General features: G+C 48.0%; 1 protein-coding gene across 2 annotated transcripts in view; it reads right to left on the reverse strand.

Moving 5' to 3' along the window:
* The window catches only part of PPARA (peroxisome proliferator activated receptor alpha), a 65,798-nt gene that overhangs the window by 9,568 nt on the left and 35,750 nt on the right, over positions 1 to 20,480 (reverse strand). For both annotated transcript variants that reach the window (XM_055562300.1, XM_055562382.1), the window contains exons 3-6: positions 12,915 to 13,164; positions 5,779 to 5,939; positions 3,992 to 4,130; positions 2,868 to 3,070 (exon numbers count right to left, since the gene is read on the reverse strand). In XM_055562300.1, coding sequence (XP_055418275.1) covers positions 2,868 to 3,070; positions 3,992 to 4,130; positions 5,779 to 5,939; positions 12,915 to 13,128 — 717 coding nt within the window. In that variant the 5' untranslated portion in view covers positions 13,129 to 13,164. The remainder of the gene's footprint in view (positions 1 to 2,867; positions 3,071 to 3,991; positions 4,131 to 5,778; positions 5,940 to 12,914; positions 13,165 to 20,480) is intronic.

Below are 20,480 nucleotides of genomic sequence, written 5' to 3' on the forward strand. Positions count from 1 at the left end.
CAGGTGGTCATTTCAAATCAATGAAAGTAAAAGTGAAGTCGCTCAGTCATGTCCGACTCATAGCGACCCCATGGACTGCAGCCTACCAGGGTCCTCCATCCATGGGATTTTCCAGGCAACAGTACTGGAGTGGGGTGCCATTGATGTTACAGGTGGTCCTTTCAAATCAATGTAGCACATCATAAAAAGTTTAAACAGCATAAGGCAGAAAGCTGCCCACTTTCCCCTCAGAACTGTGCATGCATGCATGCTAAGTCCCTTCAGTCATGTCTGACTCTTTGCAATCCTGTGGAGTGTAGCCCGCCAGGCTCCTCTGTCCAAGGAATTCTCCAGGCTAGAATACTGGAGTGGGCTGCCGTGCCCTCCTCCAGGAGACCTTCCTGACCCAGGGATCACACCCTGGTCTCTAGGTCTCCTGCCTGGGCAGGTGGCTGCTTTACCACCAGTACCATCTGGGCAGCACCCACCCAAATCGCTCTGGGCCAAATCCAGAAGGCTCCCCTCACTGATACATTTTTTTTTTTTGCTCACACTTGAAGTGTTCTATGTGTGTTAATGATGTTCCTTATAAGAGTTCGTTTCCGAAACACGTTCAAAGAGCATGTTCTGTGAAAACTTAGGCAGCGCTATCTTTTAGGAGAAACTTAATTGTGAGTTTTTTGGCAGAATCGCTTTGGATGACATTATCTAATAAGCTCTTGATGAGGTTTTACTACACATTTCTCGATATAAAACAGTATGTTCTTCAGCCTACTGACAACTGAAGGTATAGGTATAATATTTCAGTGTAGCACAGCAGGCCAGACCCCAGGGTGTGGTGGGAGGGGGTGTCAGCAAGGTCCACAGTGCCTGGGCAGCTCTACCTCTGTCTGAGTGCAGATGGAGTAGCAGAGACTGTGGCCCCGAGCTGGATGCTCCAAGCTCTGCGTGCCCTGGGCATGCCAGGGAGACAGGGGAAGGGCCGTGTCTCTATGTATATGGGGCATGGGGCGGGAGGTGAGCCCACCTGGAAGCAAACAGGGTCATCAAAGGCAGTGACTGTCCCCTGGACACTCCCTTTCAAACTGGTACCCGTGATGCTGCGGTTTGGAGGTGGGGGCAGAAGCAGGTGACGGACCCTTAGCCATACGCTGAACTCCATTTTTCCTATCCCGTGAAACCCAAACCTAGACTACTTGTCTATTATTTATTTCCTTGAGGCCAAAACACAGATTCCTCTCTCCAGGCCACTGTGTGACAGTCCTCAGCTGTCCAGGTTCCCACTGGCCTTGGGTGACGGGCTCCTCCTCGGAGTGCGTGGACCTCAGTGGGGTACGGGAAAGATACTCTACGGAAATCAAGTTAATATTAAAGAAGAGTGTTTGGCTCAGAGTAAAGATGACTTTTAAGTTTGCTTTACATTCTGAAAACCCAAGGGAGAAGTAGAAGGTCTCAGCAACATCTCAAAAGATTCAAAGAGATAAAAAATTTGGACTACAAGATCAAACCAGTCAATCCTAAAGGAAATCAACCCTGACTATTCGTTGGAAGGACTTGATGCTGAGGCTGAAGTTATAATACTTTGGCCACCTGATGGGAAGAGCTGACTCATTGGAAAAGACCCTGATGCTGGGAAAGATTGAAGGCAGGAGGAGAAGGGGACGACAGAGGATGAGATGGTTGGATGGCGTCACCGACTCAATGGACATGAGTGAGCAAGCTCTGGGAGATGATGAAGGACAGGGAAGCCTGGTGTGCTACAGTCCGTGGGGTCATAAAGTGTCGGACATGATTTAGCGACTGAACGACAACAACTCGGGGCTGTACCAATCATCTCCAGGATAGAAATTCAAAGGTGAAAGGTTACTTTGCTTTCACCCCCGTGATGTGGAAAGGATTGAGTCTGTGCTGGCCCAGCGTGGGTGCAGCTTTACCAATTTAACGAGAGTTCGCTCAAACCCTTCTAAAGTACCTCAGCCTATTTCATTGGAGAAATCACCAAAGAATGAAAAGACTCAGTAGAAAAGAGGCTGGGTGTGTTCATGAAAGTAAGAAGCTTGTGAAATGCTTTATTTTCCTGTGACTAAAAGTTCCAACTTGTAATTCCCAATAGGGATGGCTTCAAGCTACTCATTAGTACACATTAAACCTGTTGCACCATGCTCGTAGGGAAGAGGCAGAACATCTTGATTTGCCAACCTCGGGCCATGCCCCGCTTTGAAGCCCACTCTGAGATCAGTCCTGTAACGGAGACAGGCTGGGCTCACTGTGGGGTGGGGGCCAGGCGGGGGCCGGGTGGCGCTAGGCTGGGCAGGCAAGTGTCAGCGCCCACAAGGGGCATTCTTAGCTGCTTCCAAGAAGGTCCAGAACTGTCCAAAAGACAGTAAAAATAAAGTTACTGAAAACAAAAGGACCCCTTCTAAGCCCGGAGATGTCATTTGCTTCTCACTGGAAAGATGAGGGGTGGGTAGGAAGGGGGCACGCTGGTGAGGAAAGAGTATCTTTTAGGAGCAAGGATACAGGGGCACATTCTGAGTCAGAAGGGAATGGTTTCATTTTCTGAGATTAAAAACAAAAATCACTGATACAGCTCTAAAATCTGGTAAACTATTAAACAGAGTTTTGGGGTACATTAATTACATAGTCATTATACTAACTTGGTTGCTGGGAGCGTTGAGGTGGATCAAATGGATGGGAATTGCTGTCAGGCTGAGTTTCATAGTCTCTGAATGAAAATGTTTCCATTGCATTGTCTGTCGTTTGCCTCGGGGATAAATATTATTTTCTCAACATTCAGAACATACTTCCTCCACCCTCTGCTACGACTCTAGCTGACGGGTTGCCCAGGGAGCCCGTCAGACTGTAACAAACAGACCAGAGCCACCCACCGGGTTGTTGTTGGTCTTCCCGGCAAGGATGACCCGGGCCTTGACTTTGTTCATGTTGAAGTTCTTTAAGTAGGCCTCGTAAATCCTCTTGGCCAGAGATTTGAGATCCGCGGTTTCGGAATCTTCTAGGTCATGCTCACACGTAAGGATTTCTGCCTTCAATTTTGCTTTTTCAGATCTTGGCATTCGTCCAAAACGAATCGCTAGGGGTCGGAGGGGAGACACAGAATCATGGAAAACAGAGAAATGAAGGACGTAACGGGGAGCGATGACTACCAGCTGCAGGGAAAGTTCACACTATGGGCCAAACTGTGGGCGAACATTAGCAGGAAGTCAGAACACACTTCATGGCTCAGCTTTCTCCCTGTGGAGCGGTGGGCATGCTACTCACACTCCATGTAGCCTAGACTTTCAAAACCAAAAGGTTAAAGTAAAAATAGCACCATTACTCACTTCATCAATAGTACGGGCTCAAGGTCACTTGATGTCATTAAGTATATAATTGACCCTTTCAATCAAGGAGATGAAAGTGAGCCTTAGAAGGAGTTAACTATTACCTTTTTCTTTTTCAGAAGGTAGACCAGCAACTCTTACGAACATTATTTTAAACTCACTTTCACGTAGCGATTGGCATGTTTTAAAATAAAAGTAGGGGGCCTTCCCTGGCGGCCCAGTGGTTAGGACTCCATGCTTCCAATGCAGGGGGCGTGGGTTTGACCCCTGGCTGGGAAAGGATCCCACATACCACATGGCTTGGCCAAAAAAACCCAATAATAATAATAATTAAAATAAAAGTATGACTGAATATAATTAAACTTATAATATGGTAAAATGTTTGAAATGGCACACACTTCATATATATGATCTGAACATTATCTCTGTGATTTCCAAGTGTTTGCAAAGTCTTATATCCAATTTTCACCATTTGAGGCTTCTAACCATAACACCAAGGGCGCTACTGGATTTCTGCTCTCTAAGACGTACTTTCTTAGGTTCTCGTGTTACAAAATGACCTGAATATTAAATGCTGCAGCACATTCATTCAAAGTACAGCACGTTCCAAGCCCACAAGGGAGGCAGACGGAGGCATGGGTGGGTGAAATTTGAGAGACAACCTTACCTACCGTTATGGGACATCCCAACTGAAAGGCACTTGTGGAAACGACAGTATTGGCACTTATTCCGATTCTTTTTCTGAATCTTGCAACTACGGTCACATTTGTCATACACCAGCTTCAGCCGAATCGTTCTCCTAAAGAAACCCTGTGGATGAACATACAGTTTGTTAAAGACTAGGAACTGATGATCAGTGTCATTCCTTTATTCACGCTTCTTGTTGTTCACTTACTGTCTCTTTTAAGATGAACTAAATGTAGAGAAATGGTTCATCTAAAAAGTCCAATGTAGGGACTCCCCTGGTTAAGACTGAGCTCCCAGTGCAGGGGGCACGGGTTTGATCCCTGGTTGGGGAACTAGATCCCATGTGCAGCACAGCCCGGGCAAATAAAAAAATAAAGTTCGTAATTTAAAAAAAAAGTCTGATATAATTGAGGCAGTTTGAAAATTTGAAATTTCATTCCATGGAAAAGGAAAAGTAAGAAAATGAGGCAAAATTCAAAGTAATACCAATACCTCCTCACCTGGGAAGACACAGTCTCCCAAAGAGTGACTCCACCCAGCTAAGATTTCTACAAATGTGACTTTCTCTTCTTAGAGAACAGGTCCATTTGGGTGATGAAAATGTTCTAAGCATTTTTGTGGGAGAATATAAACTCTCTAAAAGATAAAGATTATACAATAAAGGGAGGCTAGCTGCTTATAAATGGAGAAGGCAATGGCAACCCACTCCAGTACTCTTGCCTGGAAAATCCCACAGATGGAGGAGCCTGGTAGGCTGCAGTCCATGGGGTCGCTAGGAGTCCGACATGACCGAGCGACTTCACTTTCACTTTTCACTTTCATGCATTGGAGAAGGAAATGGCAACCCACTCCAGTGTTCTTGCCTGGAGAATCCCAGGGACGGGGGAGCCTGGTGGGCTGCCGTCTATGGGGTCGCACAGAGTCCGACACAACTGAAGCAACTTGGCGGCAGCAGCTGGTTATAAATAACTTTCTTGCTTTATAAAAGCATCTTAAACTTTACCCAGTGAGAAACAACTTTAAAAAAACCCAAAGTAAACAAAGGTGACTAAGCCATGGCCCAGCGGAAAGACAGCCTTGCAAGGAGCAAGGCACTCGCCACGGGGCCCGCGGTTGGGGTGGATGGGCCCCTGGCACAGAGGACACACTGGGGCGTGCCGCAGCATCTGGGGAGGACTCAGCCCGGGGTCTGGCCTTTGGCTGGCACATGCTGCGGGCTCCACCACTGCCCTCTGCGGCCTTCTGAGGACGATGGAGAGAGAATGTGCGCGGAAGCTCTCTGACCTCGCGTCCCCGTGAAGGGAGCAGCCTTAACGTGGTTCATTCTCCTTCAAACAGCACACTTGCTACATCACGAACAAAGAGCAGGCCAGCAATACGCCACAGGCTTTCCAAAGAGAGAAATGAACGTGTTACTGGGGTCAGTTTCTGATCAACAGCTTTAACGTGCTTGTGCTAAATCACTTCCGTCGTGTCTGACTGTGTCACCCCATGGACTGTAGCCCACCGGGCTCTTCTTGTCCATGGGATTTTCCAGGCAACAATACTGGAGTGGGTTGCCATTTCCTTCTCCAGGGGATCTTCCCCACCCAGGGATTGAGCCCGAGTCTCCTGCGGCTCCTGCACTGCAGGCGGATTCTTTACCACTGAGCCACCAGGGATGCCCTTTAGCAGATCTTTCTTACTAACGACAAACATTTGTGTATAAAATAAAGGGAAGCACACGTGGTCCCTGAAAGGTCACTTTTCTCCGCATCCAGGGTCCCCATACCTTGCAGCCCTCACACGCGTGGACACCGTAGTGGTAGCCAGAGGCTTTGTCCCCACAGATCCTACACTCGATGTTCAGGGCGATGGTGGATGACTCCTCGGCACTGCCAGGGACCGCGGGGTAGGAGACAGACGAGGGGCTCGAGGCGGGGGACAGGGTGTCTAGGAAAAGAAGGGGAGGGTTTATGAACTTCCATGCTCTCACCATCCAGCATCCAGACCAGCTTTCAGAGGATCTGATCCCTGCCTAACCACCCCTGCCCTCAACTCCCCCTACCCCACCGCCCCGGGCTTTCACTGGGGAGGCGTCAGCTGGTGGGTAGGGCTCCCTTCCTGTGTCAGCCCTGGCCCAGCCCTCCCACAGCGACCAGGGCGGGGATATCTGGAAGCTCCCCTAGCCAGGGACTCCCCAGCTGAAAAAACAAAAACAAAAAACAACTATATCCTTTAACCCATAAAAATCAAAACAAAATGGACCAAATCATGGCCCCATAGAAAAGGCCACTTCCCAAGCAGCCTATACACACGAATGCTCACAGCAGCTTTATTCTTCATTCCAAAAACTGAAGTGTCCCACACAGAACTTGTTGCTTTTTTTTTGCATCCTCCCTTCCAGCCCTTTTGTACTTGTTAACTCAGTAAATTGCACCAGAAAGACAATAAAAATCCATGAGGGCGACCCAAAAGCACAACTCAAGAAAAAAAGAAGTTGGGCTTTCTTAAAATTAAAAACTCCTGCTCTGCAAAAGACACTGTTAAGAAAATGAAAAGACAAGCCACAGACTGGGAGAAGCTATTTGCAAAACACATCCGCAATAATAGAGCTGCATCCCAAATACATGAACGAGTCTTACAGCTTGACAGCAATGAAATTAAAAACTCAATTAAAAACAGAGGATCTGGATAGATATGTGGCTGAAGAAGACACAGAGAGCAAGCAAGAACATGAAAACATGCCCCCCATCAATGGTCGCTGGGCAACTGTGAAGTAAAACAACGAGACATCACTGTGCAGCTATCAGAATGGCTAAAATCCAAAAAACTGACACCATCGAATGATGGTGAGGAGGTGGAGGAAAAGAAGCTCTCATTCTAGGGAAGCAGAATGGTGCAGCCACTTTGAAAGACAGTTTGGCGCTTTCTTATGAAGCAAAACAGTCTTAAAGAATTACACTTCTAGATATTGACACATGGTGCTGGAGAAGACTCTTGAGAGCCCCTTGAACAGCAAGGAGATCAAACTAGTCCATCCTAAAGGAAATCAACCCTGAATATTCATTGGAAGGACTGATGCTGAAGCTGAAGTTCCAACACTTTGGCCACCTGATGTGAAGAACTGACTCATTGGAAAAGACCCTGATGCTGGGAAAGACTGAAGGCAAGAGTAGGGGGCGACAGAGGATGAGATGGTTGGATGACATCACTGATGTGATGGACATGAGTTTGAGTCAACTCCGGGACTTGGTGATGGACAGGGAGGCCTGGTGTCCTGCAGTCCATGGGGTCGCAAAGAGTTGGACCAGACTTGGCGACTGAACGACAACAACAATATTGACAAAAGTGATCTGAAAACGTGTGTCCACACAGAAACCTGCATGTGAATGTTTTCAGCAGCTTTATTCTTTATAGCTGCTTTACGGTGCTGTGTTTAGTTGCTGCCGTACAGAACGGTGACTCAGTCACACACATATGTTCTGTTCCGTTACGGTTCGTCACAGGACACTGAACGTGGTTCCCCGTGCTGCACAGCAGGACCGCGTTGTTTTTCCACCCCGTATATACCAGTTTGCATCTGCTAATTCCAGCTCCCGATCCTCCCCTCCCCCCTCCGCCCCCTTGGGAACCCCAAGTCTGCGCTCTATCTCTGTGTGTCTCTGTTTGGTAAATATGCTCATTTCTGGTCAAGTTTTAGATTCCACACGTAGCTGATGTCATATGCTATTGGTCTCTCTCTTGACGACTTCGTATGAAAATCTCCAGTTGCATCCATGTTGCTCCAAATGGCTGAGAAAAATGAAAAATCACTTCTTTTTTGTAGTGGCTGAGTGATATTCCATTGTACCTACATATGCAGCATGTCTTCTTTACCCACTCCTCTGTCGATGGATGTTTAGGAGGTTTCCATGTCTTGGCTATTGTGGACAGCGCTGTAGCAACTTTATTCTTAATTGCCAAGAGGCCCCTCAATAGGTAAGGTCAGTTCCAAAAGGCTACATATGCGGTTCTTAATATCTGACATTTGGGGAAAGGCCGAGCTATCGGTGGTAAAAAGATCAGCAGCTGGAGTCGGGTGAGGGAGGCAGGGCTGAATGGGTGAAGCACAGTGGCTTTTTCGAGGTGGTGAAACTATTCATATGAAATTGTAATGGTGAATACACGATCTAATTTACTGGTCAAAATCCACAGAGTTTTACAGTTCAGAGTGAACTTTAATGTGTGCAAATAAAAAAAATAATTGAGGAGGTCCAGGGTCTCCAGAATGGCACACAGAATGCAATTATACAACCTAACTATATCACAAATGTGGGAAGCATTGGTAGGAAAGCTGATGAAGCTTTCGCCTGCATGACCTTGGAAATGCATGGAGCCTGTGAGTCCAGAGGAAAAGGGAACTGCGCCTGCTCACTGTCCTGAGCCGGTAAGGTTGTCCCCACAGGGCTCTGGGGGTCAGTTCTGAGGGCGCTTCACTTGCTGTTCTGCATTCGGTCCTGTCTGACTCTTTGTGACGCCATGGACGGCAGCATCCCAGGCCTCCCCGTCCATCACCATCTCCCGGAGCCTGCTCAAACTCGTGTCCATCGAGTCGGTGATGCCATCCAGCCATCTCATCCTCTGTCATCCCCTTTTCCTCCTGCCTTCAATCTTCCCCAGCATCAGGGTCTTTTCCAGTGAGTCAGTTCTTCACATCAGGTGGCCAAAGTATTGAAGTTGCAGCTTCAGCATCAGTTCTTCCAAAGAATTGTCAGGACTGATCTCCTTTAGGATGGACTGGTTGGATCTCCTTGCAGTCCAAGGGACTCTCAAGAGTCTTCTCCAGCACCACAGTTTGAAGGCATCAGTTCTTCAGTGCTCAGCCTTTTTTTATTGTCCAGCTCTCACATCCGTACATGACTGCTGGAAAAAAACCATAACTTTGACGTAGGCAAAGTAATGTCTCTGCTTTTAAATACGCTATCTAGCTTTGTCATAGCTTTTCTTCTAAGGAGCAAGCATGTTTGAATTTCATGGCTGCAGTCACCATCTGCAGTGATATTGAAGCCCAAGAAAATAAAGTCTGTCACTGTTTCCATTGTTTCCCCATCTATTTGCCATGAATGGTGGGACCAGATGCTATGGTCTTAGTTCTTTGAATGTTGAGTTTTAAGCCAACTTTTTTACTCTTTTTCACTTTCATCAAGAGGCTCTTTAGTTCCTCTTTGCTTTCTGCCATAAGCATGGTATCATCTGCATATCTGAGATTATTGATATTTCTCCTGGCAATCTTGATTCCAGCTTGTGCTTCATCCAGCCCGGCATTTCACATGATATACTCTGTATATAAGTTAAATAAGCAGGGTGACAATATACAGCAGCCTTGACGTACTCCTTTCCCAATCTGGAACCAGTCTGTTGTTCCATGTCTGGTTCTAACTGTTGCTTCTTGATCTGCATGCAGGTTTCTCAGGAGGAAGGTAAGGTGGTCTGGTATTCCCGTCTCGAAGAATTTTCCAGAGTTTGTTGTGATCCACACAATCAGAGGCTTTGGCATAGTCAGTGAAGCAGAAGTAGAAGGCACTACACCGGAAATGAAAAACTAAATGTTCATTTAATGATGGTGGATGGATGGATGGATGGTGGATGGATGGATGGATGGTGGATGGTGGATGGATGGATGGTGGATGGTGGATGGATGGATGGTGGATACTGTTGGAGTATGAGCTCACAGATAAGAAGAGGCTAGAGTGGTCCATGAGGTGGTGGATTAGAGGTACAGACATTTGTTTGAACTTATATTACCTTAACATAGAGACAGACAGCTGTATATAGAAATACAGACACGTGTACATATGTGGGTTTGTATGTACACATCTATGTCTGCTCCATCAGCTGAGAGAGCCTAAAAGGAAAGATACTCCAGGGAATTTCCTGGTGGTCCAGTGGTTAGGACCCCGGGCTTTTACTGCCAAGGGCTCAGATTCCATCTTTGGTTGGGAAAACTAACATCTGGCAAGCCGTGGGGTGTGGCCAAAAAAAAAAGGAAGATAAAGAAAAGATACTCCAAGAGCAACCTCAAATGCTTAGAGGGAACAGTATGGAGTATCTCAGAATTCTCAGGACCATGGGTAAAACACTCAAAAGGGTTTTGCCTCAGAACTGGGGCAAATTACGTCTAGAATCAGCACTGCTCTGGGCCCATCTAACAAAGCTTGACCACAGGACCTGAAAGGATCAACATTTTCCACGTTAAAACTTAACTGCCTCCCAGAACAGGACTTAAGAATATTTATGTAAATACAAAATATCCATCATCAACAAAATCCACAATGTATGGTATCTAAAAATAAACTGTAAAGAAAAAAAAACATGCAAAGAAGCAGAAGAACATGATCCATTCCACTCCTATTTATCCAAGAGAAGTGGAAGCACTGTTCACACAGAGGTGTGTACGTGAGCCTTCCAGCAGCTGTACCTGCAACAGCCAAGACCTGGACACAACGAACATTTATCAGCGATGTGGATAAACAGACCGTGGTAAGCCCAGGCGGGGAGTTCTACATGAACTGCTGATACACGCTGTCAGTGCAGATGAATCTAATTTGGCTGAGGGAAAGGAGTTAGAGTGAAAAGAGAACACGCTGTATGATTCCATCTATATAAAATTCTAGGAAATACAAAGTGACTGAAGATAGAAAGCAGACCAGTGGTGACTTTGGGAGAGAGGGAGGTGTGGTGGGGGGAGGGATTACACAAGGGCACAAGTAGACTTGGGGTGACGGGGCTGCCATTTGATTGTGCGGATGGCTGCACAAGTCTCCGTGTGTGTGTGTGCGTGTGTGTGTGTGTGTGCGTGTGTGTGCGTGTGTGTATGTGCGTGCGTGTGTGTGTGTGTGCGCGTGTGTGTGCATCTGATTGCACTGTTTGGATATGTGAAGTTTTTATGTCAATAAAGCCAGCTACGGGGGTAGGGCAGGAAATACAGACTGGCAGAGCAAACAGTCTCACCCGTCCAATCTCCTAGGTGTAAATTTGCCCGTGAACACATTTTACAGAGGGCCCTCCCAAATCTGCAATTTACATAACTTAGAAATATCACCAAGGGGGCCATTAGAGACAAGGACGAAAAATCGAATTTACAAATAAGAAATCATTTTATCTCTCAAATGAATTGGTAACAATAGCAATGAAAAGCCTAACAAGGAGATGAAGATTTTATGGATTATGAAATGATTCTAAACGATCAAAAGGTTTAACTAACCATGATAAGGAGAACTGGAGGGAAGTAAAAATGGATGACCACACACCCACCACCTTAGCGGCCAGTGGCCAAGAGTCAGGGACGTGTGTCTGGTCACTTTCTGTAAGCTCCCCTTTCTTCCTTTCTGCCATGGTGCACACCCTGTCACAAACACCACCTCAGTGCAGACCCCTGTGTGTGAGGTGAACAACGTCCACCCCAGCAGGCTCGCGGGTCATGCACTCTCAACCACGCTCTCCATGACACGGGTTTATCCGTGAACACGGCTGCCAGCCAACCTCCAACCTCCCTCTCCTGGCGTCACTGAAGGTCAGTGCACAGTCTCGGAAACCATCTTCCTGGGGTGGGGACATGGGAGAAGGTGGGGGAGCAAGCCCTGGACAAAAGGGGAGCCGTGGGGGTGGAAGAACACAGAGACCTGCCACCAGACACTGCCGGGAGAACCTTCTTGGTTCTCCCAAGGGAGCCGGGATAATCCACGATCGGAGTGGTAAACCGCACACACATCTCCTGGCCGGTTCAATCCTGACTCCTCCAGTCCCAACCCAACACCCACTCCTGCCAAGAAGGACAGTGGAGTCCAGTCCACCTCCAAAGGAGCCTCCTTTAAATCAAGGGTGCAGTCTACACCACATTATCCCAGGGTGGCTTTTTTGGGGGGGGCATGCTGCAAGGCTTGAAGAATCTTAGTTCTCCAACCAGGGACTGAACCCATGTCCCCTGCAGTGGAGGCGTTGGAATCCTAGCCCCTGGACCGCCAGAGAAGTCTCCGGGGTGGCTTACATGTTGCCCAGAGAGATGGACTGCACTGCGACTCCCTCTTTCCCAGTGAGGCTGCCAGACTAGACCCCACATTTCACTGCTTTGTATCTGCCTCGCCTGATACTTGATGTAGTTCTTTTTTTTTTTTTACCATAACCGTCTTAAAATTCCTTTTTTTGTTTACAGTTTTAATATTTTTTTTACTAAAGCATAGTTGATATGCCACATTGTATTAATTTATGCTGTTCAGCAAAGCGATTCAGTTGTACACATATACATATATACATTCCTTTTTAAAATATTCCTTTGCATTACGGTTTATCATATGCAAAAGACCCTGATGCTGGGAAGGCAAAAGCAGAAGAGGGTGGCAGAGAATGAGATAGTTAGATCATCAACTCAATGGACGTGGATTTGAGCCAACTCTGGAAGAGAGTGGAGGACAGAGGAGCCAGATGTGGTGCATCCACGGGGTCGCCAAGAGTCAGACACAACTGAGCGACTGAACAACAGCGACAAAATTAATATAGTTCTCCATGCTGTGCAGTAGGGCTTTGCTGTTCATGCATCCCGTACATGAAGGTTTACAAAAGAGTAGGGAGATGGTTCATATCCGTTTCCAGACAAGACAGTGATTTTTATTACAATAGGAGTCTCTGCTTTAAAGAAACATAAACTCACACCATTAAAACACAAAGCAGCTGCCAGCTGAGTTTCAAGCATTATGTGACTTATGTCCAGCTTTTATAAAGAGGACACACCGTGAGACGCCTCAAAAGCCCAGCGGCACGGGATGTCACGCTCTCACGGCTGCAGATTTCAAGGCAGAAAGATGCAACCTCTCCTCCAGGTGACGCGAACACTGTTCTCTGCAGAAAAAACATTTCTCAGTAAAGCTTTCCAGGAAGTAGTACGCTTACCTGTAATAACGGAGCCATCTGATCCTGGACCACTTCCTAAGTACTGGTATTCTGTAAAACTGAAGCTTCCGGAACTGTCCTCCCCAATAGACTGAGAAATCTCTTGAATGGTTCCCATCTCTTGTAGGAAGTCTGCCGAGAGCGGGCTTTCCAGGTCATCAGCCTCCAGTGGGGAGAGGGGACCGATGGGGCTCTCTGTGTCCACCATCTCCATTGGGAGGAGCTGGTCCCACTGCCCAGCTCCGATCTCCTGGGAGGAGAGAGAAGCCGTCGGTGAAAACACTGGAGACCCGGAGGGCCACTGGCTTTCCTTGAATGGAAGCATCACTGGCCAGTGGACATGCCTGAACTCATAATCGAAAGAGTAACATTGTCAGCCATTCTCCTTCCGCTTGACTCCTGATAAGCTCAGTAAGAAAAGGAACATATTGTATTCTTATTATTTTTTATTTTGGTCAAGCGGCTTGCAGGATCTCAGCTCCCTGACCAGGGACTGAACCCAGGTCCTTGGCAGTGGCAGAACCAAATCCTAACCACTGGGCCACCAGGGAACTCCCCTCAAAATGAAAAATCTCTAAATAAGAGCTCGTCTCAGGAACCAGAGCTGACCCGGCCAGGACTCCCTCTGTGTTGCCGTGCCCTCTGTGTATCGGAGGAAGACAGAAGTAGCAGCGGACACACACTTAGTCCCTGCTGACCCGGGGCAGCCCCTCCGGTGGGGACGCGTCTGGACTGTCTGATGGGCACGCAAGGATGCAGGAGGGGGATGGGGAGGGCACGGCTCCACACAGCTGGCCAGGGAGGGCCTCACTTAAAAGGGCGCAGACCCCAGCAGGAACACGGCAGACAGCTGTGCAGACATCTTGGGGAGAATGTTCCAGCGAAAGTAGCGGAGAGTGCGGAGCCCCCAGGATGGATGCCTGCAGGGGTACTTGCAGGCACAAGCGGGTCAGTGTCCTCGGCTGGGGTCCCAGGGGAGTGGGAGGGGCAGGCAGCTGGCGGGCAAGCTGGGGACAGTATTATATGTGCTCTGTGCACGTGGGGTGCGCCGTGCAGGTAGGTGCTCCTAAAGTGACTATGCTGTGACGAGCACATCTGGTGTCACAAAAATCTAAACAGGTCAGTCCCCGACAGTGCTAGGCTGTTTCAACTCACACACGCGGAAGAACGCTCTCTACACGGGCATTTTCAGGCTGCAGCGTGCCCCCCAGATTCCTGTGAGGGAGTCCTGACACCTGTGCGTGCCTGCTCGGTCGTGTCTGACTCTTTGCAACCCAATGGATTGTAGCCCAGCAGGCTCCTCTGCCCATAGGACTCTCCAGGCAAGAATACTGGAGTGGGTAGCCATGCCCTCCTCCAGGGATCTTCCCAACCCAGGGATTGAACCCGCATCTCCTGTGTCTCCTGCACTGGTAGGTGGATTCTCTACCACTGAGCCACCTGGGAAGCCCTAGGGCCCTAGAATGGGGTTGCATTTGGACATAATAAAGGGGTGATTACATTAAGATGAGGTCTTCAGAGGGGGCCCTAATCCAGTCTGGCTGGTGGAAATCTGGACACACAGAGACACGGGGGTGTACACATGGTTGCAGGGGGCAGCCCATGAGGACACAGCAGACGGTGGCCCTGTGACCCGACCAGAGGGGCCTTGAGAGGAACCAAAGCCGCCCACACTCCGATCTTGGCCTGCGTACCTCCCAGACGGTGAGAAGCAAACATTGTCGGAGGCTGCAACCCGTGACCTGCCCGGAGGGCAGCTGGAGCACGGGTACAAAGTCAAAGCACAGGTCCTCCCTGTGCTGGCTGGGTTCACGCTGTTGCCCACACCTCTGAAACCACTTCCTGCGACCTTCAGACCAGGGCCCGGTCTCCTGCACAACATGGGCCCTGGTGACACACCTTCCCCATCTCGCCCTGGTTACCGGCCCCCGTGCCCCCGAGACCAGCAGCACCGGTCATCTCCCCATCTAGAACCCCAGCGTTGGCCCAGCCCCCTGCCTGAACCGACCTCCCCTCCCCGCCTTCCAGAGGCCCCCTCCAAGTTCACCCCCCAGCCCAGCCTGGTCTCTCCTCGCCAACAAGGCCGACGAGGCAACATTCAGCTTCTGAAATGGTCTCAGGGAGGCCCACACGCATGTTGAGGATGGGACCCGAGGGGTGCGTGCCACCAGTCCTGGCCGGGGCTCAGGGGTGGAGGGGGGGCGCTGTGGTCCCTCCACGACCTCGGAAGGCTGGGCTCTTGGGACCAAGGAAAGAAAGAAAAGAAAGAAAGAAGGAAAGGGAAGTCCCTCAGTCGTGTCCAACTCTTTGCAACCCCATGGACTATAGCCTACCAGGGTCCTCTGTCCATGGGATTTCCCAGGCAAGAATACTGGAGCAGGTTGCCATTTCCTTCTCCAGGGGATCTTCCCAATCCAGGGATCAAACCTGGGTCTCCCGTGTTGCGAGCAGACACTTTACCCTCTGAGCCACCATGACCACGGAAGGCTGGGTTCTTGGCACCAAGGGAGAGGACCCTGCCAAAAGCAGACCTGTGGGATGTACTTGTGTCAAAGCATTTCCCATCTCAGCCCAGCTGCAAGTCAATAGCAGCTTCAAGTGCAAAGATGAAGGGATGGTTTCCTTCCTTTAGAAATGAAAAATGGGTCCAGTTCACATACTTTTGTGAGAGTCACATCTCATGCCAGGATTCTGACAATAAATGATCATAGTCAATGATAATGCCACAGCAAAAAAGAAAAGGGAATCATTAAACTTCCATACGATTGAGAAGATTAGCATCATCTTTTAAATCAGACTGTAAATCTGACTGAGATCTGTGCTTTTTTTTATTGTATTTTATTCTGCATCATAATTGAATTTCTTCAAATGGCAAGTGAGATAAAGGGATTCCTTAAGATATTTTCTGGGAGGTCCCTGGTGATCCAGTGATTACGACTTCACCCTCCAATACAAGGGGTGCCGGTTCCATCCCTGGTTGGGGAGCTAAAATCCCACACGTCTTGTGGCCAAAAAACCCAAACATAAAACTGAAGCAATATTACAAATTCAATAAAGACTTTAAAAATGGTCCACATCTAAAATAGATTTTTTTTTTAAAAAAAGGTATTTTCCACCATGAACAAAAGGTTCCAAAGTGCACTCATTAACTTACTACCTCCACCATAAAACTCAACTTCAAAACTATACGAAAGCCAGGCAGGGGCCATGTTATCAACGGGGCCGCGACCACCTCCTCTGTGCCGTCATACTCAGCGCTGCAAGGAAAACACAGGTGGAGGCAGGCTTGTATTCCTGCAGACATCCTATCTTTCAACCAGGAGAGCCCAGATCCGGAGGAACTCAACTCTGACTACAAACGACGTTAGTCTCCCTGGCATTCCAACAGGGAGTTGGAATGCTCTGCCATCTTATCGTTTTACCTTTCAGTTGCTTTCCAAGGGTACCTGAGATTTATGGAGAGAAACGTCAGTGTTTCTGTTAATGAAGCGCTAAAGGATGTGAGAGTTGGACTATAAGGAAAGCTGAGCGCCGAAGAATATATGGTTTTGAACTGTGGTGTTGGAGAAGACTCTTGAGAGTCTCTTGGACTGCAAGGAGATCCAACCAGTCCATCCTAAAGGAGATCAGTCCTGAGTGTTCATTGGAAAGACTGATGCTGAAGCTGAAACTCCAATACTTTGGCCACCTGGTATGAAGAACTGACTCATTGGAAAAGACCTTGATGCTGGGAAAGATTGAAGGCAGGAGGAGAAGGGGATGACAGAGGATGAGATGGTTGAATGGCATCACCGACTCAATGGACATGATTTTGAGCAAGCTCTGGGAGTTGGTGATGGACAGGGAAGCCTGGAGTGCTGCAGTCCACGGGGTCACAAAGAGTAGGAAAATGACTGATCAACTGAACTGAACTGAAAGGAGATCCCTGGGGATTGAGGCAACACCGTGACCTCTGGCCAGAGGACCGGCCGCCACACATCGCTGGACACACTGGCCCTGCCTGCTTCCAGCCTGAGCAGATAAGGGACACTGCCCTTTGGACGCTTCCGCAGGTAAAATCGAGGCCGCATGGCACACGCCGTACACCGTGGCCCTGAGGTTCCTGGCAGCCTCTGCACACCCAGTCTCCACACCAGTCACCTCTGCTCCAGGATCAGGAAGATCACGGCAAGTCCCTGCCTCTGGAGTCCACAGAACACAGCCACCGCCTGGTCGGCCAAGACGGGCAGCCAGGTGCCAGTTACCGTGCCCTGGCCCAGGGTCCTAGGTCCTCCAGGGCTTTAGAAGAGAGAAAAAGACACCACCAATGATGTCTCAGCAGCTCCCAGTGTAGCCAAGAGGCAAGACATCAGGAGGTGGTGCAAATGGAAGTCAAACAGGCCTCGGTTTCCAGGCAGGGAGAAGCGAGCGATGGGGTGGTGGGTGTTGAGGGCACCGACCGGTAATAAAGCCGAGTTCCAACAGAGACGTGGGGGATGCATACTCCGTCCCCCTTCCTGGACGATCCATTCTGAGACTCACTGGCTTCTCAATGCATTTTTTTTCTCCCCTTTCTCATCCAACTTAAGTGTTAGAACCATATCCCGTATATGAGAAACTCAAATGTAAACTGCTAAAATTCTACTTTTAGTAGAACACCGATCTGTCAAAATATTGATGGTCCAGTGGTTAAGACTCAGCCTTGCAGGGGGTGTGGGTTTGATCCCTGGTCAGGGAACAATTATATAACCCCACATGCTGAGCGGTGCAGTGAAAAAGAGATTTAAAACAAAATTAAATGAAAAAAAGAGAAATTAACAGAGTGAATCATAACCATGAAACTAAGCCTGAGAGACGACACACACACACACACCTGAGCACCGGTGTTGTTTGCTGTTGTTCAGCCGCTAAGTCACGTCCAGCTGTTTGCGTCACCATGAAAACAGCGAACAGGAGTCCAAGTGGGCAGGAAAAGGCAGGCTTCACACGGGGAGGTGGGCGGGGGGTGCACCTTTATCCTGAGACGGGGACCGTGCCCGCGGCCTGGGAGGCCGACTGGCACACATCACCGACTGCTCAGGACAGGCGTGGACAGAGCGCCAGTCTGACTCTACCAGAGAAGCAGCAGAGAGAGAACTTGGAGAACGTTCAGTGACACACCAGTGCTTTGCAGAGAGTCAGGAAGTCTCATTATCTGATTGGAGTAACAAAGCGGGGACTCACTTAGCTGTTGTCTCCCGAGGGTGTTGCTGCGTCTCACCCATTTTTGTCCCCTTACATTACTTTTTAAAGTTTTTTTTTTAAGTATTTATTTGTTTAATTAATTTATTTGGCTGTCCCAGGCCTTAGTGGTGGCATACGGGACCTAGTTCCCTGACCAGGAATCGAACCCAGGCCCCCTGCTTTGAGAACGTGGAGTCTTAGCCACTGGACCACCAGGGAAGTACCCCTGCACACACACATTATTAACAGAGTTTCTTGGACCTAGGAGGCCTTTTGTAAACGTTCTCTGAAATAAAGTACTAAATAAAAGTTCACCAGCTAAACATATTTCCATGCTGTGACATCACATACTCAAGAAAAAGAACAAGTGAAATTAGGCTGGAGTTCTCTCGCTCAGAACTTATGTTTGACTCAAAAGGGTCCAGATAAATAGCTGAGCAAACATCAGTCTTTTACTTTGCTTCTCTTTACCCGCCTCTGTTCAGTTCTTCCCGTACCGTAAAGCCCCGCTAGATGGTCCCTCCTCGGGCCTGACAGTGCCGCCTCTGAGCGATCTGCTGGCAGCTGTGGGGAAGTCTGACTACACTTCACTGAGTGATTAAAAGTAAAAGACGGGATTTTTGTCAAAAGAGCACCATTTGTGGGCAGACAAGCAGCTTTTAGACAAGGAATGTTTCCACTTTTCATCAACTTAATTTACTACCTTGTCGCATTCTTTATACTTTGCTGTACACTTTATGGAGATTACACAACGATTGAGATGACTTTTGGCTTAACTTGTTGGGTTAGGACTGGATACAACATTTCAAAATAAACAAAATAATGCCAAAAAGCCCTCTGCAACTTTACCTTGCACCTGAAATTCACTGAAATAGATTAATCATTAGTGCCTGCATAATGATTAACAAAGTAAGTATAGAAAAGGCCTAGGAAACACATTTAAAACAGAAGAGAAAAGTACCAGAGTACAATAAAGAGAAAACAAAGGACTGTGCATTTTAATGAATTAAATCAAACATGCTAGGAGCAGTCTGCACAATAGGTTTGACGAGAGCTTTCTAGATCTTTTCCAACAACGCTTAAGGCGTGAAATTTTGTAATCAAGAGTCTGGCAGGCAGAAATGGGAGACAAAAGGATAGTTGTGAGCCTAACACCTCTGTCTTTAAAGGTGCAAAGAGAATGTTCCCGATCTTTTCCAAGAAATCTCCCTCCAGTTTTACACAAAGGTCACACTCTATCATGTAGGTGTTCCAGCACTTCAAACCTACTCCTTCCCATATTCCTGAAAATGGAGTTATCGTTCTTACATATAATCTTACTTTTGTGGATGGTGGTACCAAAATAATCACAGGCAAGTGGCAACTTTGGACACGCATTGGTGTCAGCTGCAATGGAAGGCGCGTGAGCTCAGAACCGAAGTCAGTGGATGCAGCCACTGTGGAAAACAGTATGGAGTCCCTCAAAAAACAAAAATAGAGTTGCCTGTGATCCAGCAATCCCACTCCTGGAGGGATATCCAGACAAAACTACAACACAAAAAGATACATGCATCCCTATGTTCTCAGCAGCACTATTTACAACAGCAGAGACGTGGAGACAACCTACCTGTCCATGGACAGACGAATGGATAAAGGAGAAGTGGCAAAGATGGACAAATGAATACTACTCAGCCATAAAAAAGAATAAAACAAAGCCAACAGCAGCAACATGGATGGACTTAGAGATTATCATACTAGAGTGAAGTAGGTCAGAAAGAGAGAGACAAATACCATATGACATATGTGGAGTCTAAAATACGACACAACAGGACCTATTTGGGAAACAGAAGCAGACTCACAGAGAGAGAGAACAGATTGCTGACTGCCAAGGGGGATGGAGGGGTTGGAGAGGGATGGTCTGGGAGTTTGAGGTTAGCAGATGAAAACTATTACACAGAGCGGAGGGACGACAAGGTCTTACTGCAGAGTACAGGGAGCTACATTCAACCCCCTGCGACTAGCCGTAATGGAGAAGAATATGAAAAAGTGTATATAGCTTATATATATATAAGGCTACTATGTAGCTCAGTCAGTAAAGAGTCTGCCTGCAATGCAGGAGAGCCGGGTTTGATTCCTAGGTTGGGAAGATCCCCTGGAGAAGGGAATGGCAACCCACTCCAGTATTCTTGCCTGGGAAATCCCATGGACAGAGGAGCCTGGCGGGCTACAGTCATGGGGTCACAAAGAGTCGGACATGGAGTTACCACCACTATATGTGTGTATATACATATAACTGAATCACTTTGCAGCAGAAATGAACACAACATTGTAAATCAGCTCAACTTCAGTTAAGAAATAAATGTGAGAAGTTGTGAGCCAGAGTCC

This window comes from Bubalus kerabau, chromosome 1 (genome assembly GCF_029407905.1).
Source record: "Bubalus kerabau isolate K-KA32 ecotype Philippines breed swamp buffalo chromosome 1, PCC_UOA_SB_1v2, whole genome shotgun sequence".
Lineage (NCBI taxonomy): Eukaryota > Metazoa > Chordata > Mammalia > Artiodactyla > Bovidae > Bubalus > Bubalus kerabau.